The sequence below is a fragment of the Sminthopsis crassicaudata genome, chromosome 3 (genome assembly GCF_048593235.1).
Source record: "Sminthopsis crassicaudata isolate SCR6 chromosome 3, ASM4859323v1, whole genome shotgun sequence".
NCBI lineage: Eukaryota > Metazoa > Chordata > Mammalia > Dasyuromorphia > Dasyuridae > Sminthopsis > Sminthopsis crassicaudata.
The window spans coordinates 612,843,688-612,851,545 of NC_133619.1; the positions used below are offsets into that span (position 1 = coordinate 612,843,688).

The window sequence follows — 7,858 nt, forward strand, 5'->3', positions numbered from 1 at the left end:
GTACGTTATCATCATTTTAAATTATGGGCTCTTTATTTTCACCAGTGGGACTATAGAAGATTTCCTTTAGCTCTCTGTTTGACTATTCTTTGGGTCTGATCTGATTGGGAACTTTGTATCAATTTATACCCTTTGTTTCTTCTTGAGGCTCAGTCATCAGCCCTCCATCTATGGGAGGTGAGCATTCATGGCTATTTGGACTTTTCTCTTCATCCCCTCCTTGGGGACATGATTCCTTTTCTGTTAACAGTGGTACCCCGTCACTTTTCTGTTGCAAAGAAGCTTGCAAGGCAGCAGGAGTTCCTAGCAGAGGAGAGAGAGGGCCTTTCGGGTTTTAGACCCTTCCCTTACGTTCCTGCCCTTCACAGAAAGTAAAACTGAGGAGGAGCTGGCTTCAGCTTAGAACTTCCAGAGGGGAAGGATGAGAGGGCTCAGCTCCGGTTGGCACTTGGCGTCAGTCTGAGTGGTAATGCTGTTTATCTCAGTGCAGTACAGGGAGGAGAAGAGAGCTCGTTGAACCCGGGGGCAAGTTGGGGCGGCTGATTGACTTTCAGACTCCTCCTAAGTAAGGACTGTATTCTGTAACTTTGTTATTTTTCCTGAGCTGTTATGAATTCCCAGAATACAGAGACACACCTATTTTCAAATGTAGGTTTGAACTTTTTTTTTCTTCAGATTCAAATAAAGATGATTTCTACCATTTCTCCCTTATGCATAAATCAGTTGGTGATAATTCCCATGTTGATACATCCTCTAATAAATATGTATGGAGCATCTACTGTGTGCAAAGGGCCTGTGTTTAATACAGATGGTGTGCAGAGAGATGGCAGCATGATCACTGCCCTTAACAGAGCCTGTCACGGCTCACGGCCGGGATGATAGCGAGGCAGATAATTGCAAAACAGAACAGAAAGTGGTCATTGTCCCAGAAGAGGTGTAATTCAGATGACTCCGGGGGCTCGGCAGAGGAGGCATTAGGAGAGACTTTTCTAGCTGGGCTTTGAGAATGGGAGCTGAGAAGGAGGGGCAGCCTTGGGAATGGGCTCCTCTGTCCAGAGAAGGAGGGAAGGAAAGCCAGAGAAGTTAGGGGGCAGAGCACAGGGGCTCTGGTCAGATTGGGGAGGCTTCAGTGAACGTCTGTGCTGGTGAATTGGGCTCTCATCAGGGAGAGCTGGGCAGGGAGGGTGATGACCTGCAGGCTTGGGGCTGACTTCACTTTGTACCTGACCATCAGCTCAAATGTGGGGTTGTCTGTCCCAGAGAGCTGGCCTGGCAGTTCTTCCTCTTGTGGGAAATGGTATGGGCCCTCAGTCCTATCATGTCTAAGCATTCTGTCCATGCTCAGGACTTCCCTCGCAGACCGGACCCCAAGGGCTGCAGAGCAGCCCCCCACTTGTCTCATCTGAGTCTAATGACCCTTCCTTGACTGTTTTCCAGGACTTCTCTCGGAAATCAATTTCGCTGACAACTTCCTGAAGGACCTTTTGAACTCAATCCCCTGACCACCCAGCCTGGGAGAGTGACCGGCCAAGACTGACCCCAGCCTGCCTTCCGCCCCTGTGTTTCTCCTCTCCTCGTGCTTTGGTTTCTTTCCGAGGGGCGCTGCCGTTAGCGTTTCCCTCCCCCGCGGTTTGTGTGGGAGCGGCTTGGGGGGTTTAGACTTTGCTATTTTATCTTGTGTGTGGTGCATTAGCTATGAAGTTATACGTACGTACCCCAAGCATTGGAGGACCCTGTACATACCAAGGGGCCACGAGTTGTCCTGGCCAAACTTAATACTTGAGTGTGCACATCTTGAGAAATAAGTGAATGAATAAATACCCATTGAAAAGGACATTTTGTTGGTGCTTACGCCTGTCGGTTCGCTGGTGGCAAACTCCTTTTCCTTGAGCAAACCCAGCGGTTTCAGAAGTTCAGCAGAGACCAGTGGAGGCGTCGGGATCCTTATCTTGGAGCCCCTTGGTGGAGCAGGCTGGGAGGATGTCAGCGTGCCTTGGCTGGTATGGAGCCCTAGCTGGAGCAGCATTCCTCTCCTCCTGAAGCCAAAGCCCACACCTTTCTCTTAGTAACTCCGCTGTCACAGTTTGGATCACAAGAACACATGAAATTTAATTCTCTCTGAAGGCAGGGGGGGGTGGGACTGGGGGTCTAGGTGGGGAGGAAGGGAGAATATAAAAACAGAGCACCTGGCTTCTGAGGGCTTACCTGGGAGAAGACTAGGGTAGGCAGGTTTGGTGGCTGAGAAACCCCTGACAAAGTCAGGTGGAAGTGTCTGGGACTTTGCTTTGATTTCCCAGTTCAAGATTTTGTGCTGACCTCAGTGAACTGCCTGACTTGAACCCTCTGGCCATAGCCTCAATGCTGCTTAGCCAGTTTGTCATTTGCAGAACCACACAGCTTTACTGGCATCCTGGATTTTTTCTAAAGCTCTTCCCTGATGGGAGATACTCAGCTTATTAATATTTATTAAGGGAGATACATGCTAGGTACTAGTAAATGACAAAAGCCTTGCCCTTCTAAAGGAAGGGGAAGAGGTAGTTGTGCTTCCATAAAGAGAGAGGTCACTACAAATGAGAGCTCCAATAAATAGTCAATTCTGAAATATCTGAGGCTAACTGGATGGTTAGACTTCCAGTGGCTTCTGGGGCAATAGGAAACAAGGTTTTGGTCCCTTCTCATCCTGGCATCTCCCTGGTCCCAAGATCTCCGAAATAATATTTCTTCCATGGAAAATTCTTTCCTTCCTCTTCCTCATTGTAATTTCTTTTAATGATTTATCTTCTGTTTTGTTTGCCATAGCTGATTTTTCCTTTATCAAAGCAATATATCTAGGAAAAAAACATGGCCTTTGGAAGTAGTCATGGAAAGTTCTTAACCTGAATTTCCAAAGAGCCAGATCTGAATACCTTCTTAGAGAGGCTGATCAGTTCAGTATATCTTTGTAGTCCTAAACTAGGAGCAGGAATGTAGATAGGAAGTTTGTGACCCTACTCCTATCATGGAATAATTGAATGTTTCTCATTTAACTTAATGGCTGAATAGGAGGGCTCCATGTGACTCGCTGTGACCTTTCAGTTTTGTTCTGCAAACAGCATATATTTACCATGCAAAAGTTATGTGCCAAGACATTGTGCTAGATATTGGGAATTCAAAGGCAGAAGTCATCCGTCCTTGCTTCTCAGAGCCTTTGGTCTTTGAAAGGGAGAGGGAAACAATACTGCTGAAGTTATCCCTGTTCCAAGGGGAAAGAGATCCCACAGGAGACAGAGAAAACCCGAGTATCTACTGTGTCTCCCAAATAACGTATCAGAGAAAACCTGAGTATCTACTGTGATGTTATTTTGGGGAAATCACTAAGCCCTCCCTTGCCTATTTCCCCAACTTTTGGAAATCTAAAACCACTTAGCTACGACCCTCCTGTTCCCATAATAATGATACCATGAGAAGGTGTGAAGTCCAGGATGATAGTAGCTAGAGTGCTGAGAACAACATCCATAGCCTCCATTTTTCCTTTCCTAAGCTAGTAAATGTGGGAGAGGGACAGAAGACCTTAGAGCTCACTATCTGCTTTGGGGAGAGACAGTGTTTATATATGTTCCCCACCCCCTCATACAGTTTGCCATTTAATCAGGAAATACAAAACAAGTTCAGATGGCTGTCTAGAGTCTCACCTCTAAAGGTCTTAACTTAAGATTTTAAAAGGTCTTATCAAAACTACATATCATGATTTTACTATCAGTTGGAGGGCTTCACAGAGAATGTGGCATTTTAATTGGGCATTCGAGGTTAGATATATAGAGGAGTAGAGAGATGAATGATTTCTAACCATAGGGAATAGTAAAAAGAAAGCAGAGATCAGAGAATATTAGGTATGTTTAAAACAAAATAAACTAATTTGGATAGACAATCAAGTTCAAAGGAGGGGAGTAATAAAAGGTAAAACTAGAAAGAAAAGTAAGTGCCTTAGTCTGGAGAGAATTCTTTCAGGGACAGCAGAAGTGATCATAGATCATAGAAGAGATGAGAAAATGAACAATTTTGGTTGCATAAAATTGAAAAGCTTTTGCATGCACAAAATGAGGGCAGCTCTTACTAGAAGAGAAGGCTGTGTTGGGGAAAACGTTGCAAAAAATTCTTATAAAAGTCTGGCATCCAAGATGTATAGGCAATTCATAAAACTGTATAAGACCAAGAACCCTTCACCAGCATGTATAAGTGGTCAGAGGAAATGAATAGTCAATTTTATGAGCAATTTTCTTAATAAGAGAAATGTAAATGAAATGAACTGATTTCACTTCATACCCAAGATTGTCAGAGAAGCAAAAGATGAAAGTAGTAGATGTTGGAGAAGCTGTAAAAAGATAGACATGCTAATATATTCTTGGTGGAGCTGTGAATTAATCCAACAGTTCTGGAAAGCAAGTGGGAATTAAAACTAAAAAATCATTAAAGCATACTTTTGTCCTAAAGTACTAAACTCTTTGACCCAGCAGTTCCAGTACAAGTCAGGTACGCTAAGGAGGTCAAAGGTGGAAAAGTTTCATGACTACAATAATACTTTAGAATAACACTTTTCCTAGTAGTTTAGAATTGAAGGGAAAAAAAAAAAGCGGGTGTCTCTCCGAGGAACAGATCAGCATTATGCACATGAATGCAATGGCATATTTATTGTATCATGAATGGAAGGAAAAATTCAGAGAAACTTAGGAAGACATGTATGAACTGATGCAAAGAGGAATGTGCAGAACTGGGACACCTATGACAATGGTGTAAAGAAAAGCAGCATTGAAAGACTTCAGAACTTTTAATTAGTGCAGGGACCAAGCACAAATGGCCTCATATGGGAAGTGGTGACTGGGGGCTGCAGAAGAAAGCATACATTCTTCTACCTGGCCAATTTGCTTGGTTAATTGTAGGAAGCAAAGAGGGAGTTAATGGGAAGTGACAGTGATTTTTCAAGAGAAACAGAAAAAAGCATCAAACTAAAAAAAAAAAAAAAAAAAAAAAATGGAGAGGGGAGGGAGAGATAGTATATAGCACCTTGGAGCCTTAAATGTCAGAAAAGGAGTTTGGAACTAGACCAAGTAGACAAAAAGTGTCACTGGAGGTATTTGATGTGACAAAGGATCCTAGCTCCAGAGCTGGAAGGAACCTCTGAGGTCTGGTACAAGCTTTTATATAAAGGGAAACTGAAGCCCAAGAAGGGAAGTCATTTAACCTGCCTGAGAAGGAAGATGTGACTGGCGTCACATATCGGGGAACAGCCCCACAAAAGGATGGGTTGGGAGAGAGAAAAGAGAGACAAGGAAGACTCCTCAAGGCTATTGCTGAGTCCAGCTTGGCTACAGCTAGATCCTACACCAAGCTAGTTACATTGGAATAAAAGGCAGATTCAGATATGAGAGCCACTGCTTGGGGCTAGAATTGTGATTTTGGCAAATATTCTAAAGTGAGGCTCAGCAAACATGGTGAGAAGACATGCAAAAGCTTACAAACCTGCCTCCCTGGTCACTTGTTGAGGACTCTGTGCTTGAGAAGGTCTGGAAGAATCCCCAGAAAACAACTCCCTACCTCTCAGAATTCCCTGTGAACTTGGGAACAAGTAAAGCCCAAAGTAGGCTCCTAACAGGAGAAGGGTTCAGCAGCGGGGGTGTCCAGGATGGTGTTGTCCCCTTCATCCTTCCCTGGCAGTAAGATGGAAGCTTTGCTGTCTACTTGACAAGGGTGCGTCAGTTGGGGTGTCCTCCATTGGGCACATGAAGCCCTAGGCAGCCTCCACACAAGCTGTGACCTGGCTAACCGCCTTGTGTGAAGGTTCTCCCCCATGACCTTGCATCTTCTGGCCGTTCCCATGCTTACGATGCTCTCCCTCACCTCTCTACCTTCTTTGTTCCTTGAAGTCTCAGTGCCTTCTTTATGAGACCACCTTCCTTTACACCCCCACATTACAGAGTGAGCTCCTGGTGGACAGGGACCCTGTTTTGTTTATTTATTTATTTATTTGTCACCAGAACTTAGCATAATACCTAGCACAGTGAATCTCCAAACAAATAAATGCTTGTTGACTGACCAACTGATCACAGAACGGTAGGCCTGGAAGGGTTCTTAGGAGTTAGCGTCAGAGTTGAAGAGTTCTTAGAACCTAGAATGTTAGATCTGAGAGGGCCCTTAGAACATAGACTATCAGAAAGGGATGGGACGTTAGTATGGGAACTGTTTGTTTACCAAGGTTAAAACTGGAAAGAACCATAGAATATAGAATATCAGAATCAGAAGGAACTTATTGTCTCCTTTAGTCCAATTCTTTTACCCAAAACACTCAGAAAGAAAAGAAGCCCCTACTCTGTACCAGAAAATATGCTAAAGGCTTTATAAATATTCTTTCATTTGATAATCCCAACAGTGTTGGGAGGAGTAAGTGCTATTATTCCCCCCATTTTATAGTTGAAGGAATTGTCCTCGGGCAGGAACAAGTGCTTTAAGCCTGTCTCCCCAAAACCTCTGGGTATCTCTAGGGACCTTCCCAAGCCAGCTCTTCATGTTACTTCATGGGAGAAAACATTGCTGCCCTGAGGGAGCAGCCACCGACCCACATGGGTGCATGCAGTTCTCATGAGAACAGAAGAGGAGGAAACAAAGGTAGCTTGTTTGGAGAGCCCAGGTGTGGGTATGACCACATGGTAGGTGTGTGTGTGGTTTGGGGAGGGTGGGGTGGAGAGCAGAATACCCTCTGAAATCCCGGCCCAAGCATTTCTCAGGATTGTGGGACGTCTTTCTCGTCGCCCTTCTCCCCGGGATCTCTCCTTTCTGGCCTGAGTTCTCTGGGGCTCTTCTCCAGAAAAGGGGGGCTCTGAATTCTAGCACACTGTAGTTCTACAACCATATGGAAACGGGGCCCTCCCACTTCATCGAATAAATCCCCTCATTTGGGGGAAATAAGTTCAGGGTCAAACAGGTATCAGAGCCAGGATTGGAACCCAGATCCCCTGACTTTAGTGTCATCTTAAAAAGAGATTAGACTAGAGAGCCGGTGAGGTCCAGCGTGCAGGCAGGGAAGGGGACCCTGGGGGACCACTCTGGTCCCTTAGTCTTGGATGCTGACCACAGTATCTGTCCCAAAGTCATGACCTCATTGGGTTTGGGGCAAGAAGTTCCAACATCCCACTTTCTCCATGAGACTTTTTCATCTGCTTCCCTTGCGTTGTTTATTCCTGGTTTCTCCAGTCTCTAGCTGTTTGTGTGTCATCTGACCCATTAGACCATTGAGAGCAGAGACTGGTGCTTGACATGTATGTAGTAGGTGCTTAATAAATAAATGCTGATTGACCAGCCAACCCCTCAGAAGTCATTGGTTCAACCCTTTCATTTAATATAGAAGTCCATTGGGACCCAGAGATCCATAGATTTCCTAGAAATTAAGGAGCTTGTTAGCCAAAGACCTGGGACTCCAGGCCAGGGTGCTCTCTGGTTCTGTGCTCCACAAGGCCATGCTCTGGAAGGGTTTCACGAAGCTGCACAGATCTGCCAGGACTGCCCACTCCTCCCCATTTTCTCCTCCCCTTCTCCCCCACCCCCCCAGCCTTGTCTCAGGCTTGCTCCTTGGCCCTCCCCCACAAAAGGCACTCTCTGCAGCTTCAGAGACTTTGGCCAGTGGGGTGGGAGTTCCTCAAGCTTGTCACATGGGCAAAGGGGGGACCAAGAGAGCCTGAGAGGTGTACTGGCCCAGGCCGGTGGAGCCTGATGCTCTCCCTGTCAGGGCCTGCTTGTGGCCGTGGAGACCAACCAGAATGCCAGGGATGAGGGAGGGGGTTACAGGGATGACTTCTGAGCTTCCTTGCAGCTCTAAAGCTGCCTGTGC

At 45.6% G+C, this 7,858-nt stretch overlaps 1 protein-coding gene across 1 annotated transcript in view; it reads left to right on the forward strand.

Moving 5' to 3' along the window:
* UBR4 (ubiquitin protein ligase E3 component n-recognin 4) overlaps nt 1-1,834 on the forward strand; it is a 138,928-nt gene extending 137,094 nt beyond the window's left edge. The window contains exon 107 of the mRNA XM_074302562.1: nt 1,438-1,834. Coding sequence (XP_074158663.1) covers nt 1,438-1,502 — 65 coding nt within the window. The 3' untranslated portion in view covers nt 1,503-1,834. The remainder of the gene's footprint in view (nt 1-1,437) is intronic.
* The last annotated feature ends 6,024 nt before the right edge of the window (nt 1,835-7,858 follow it).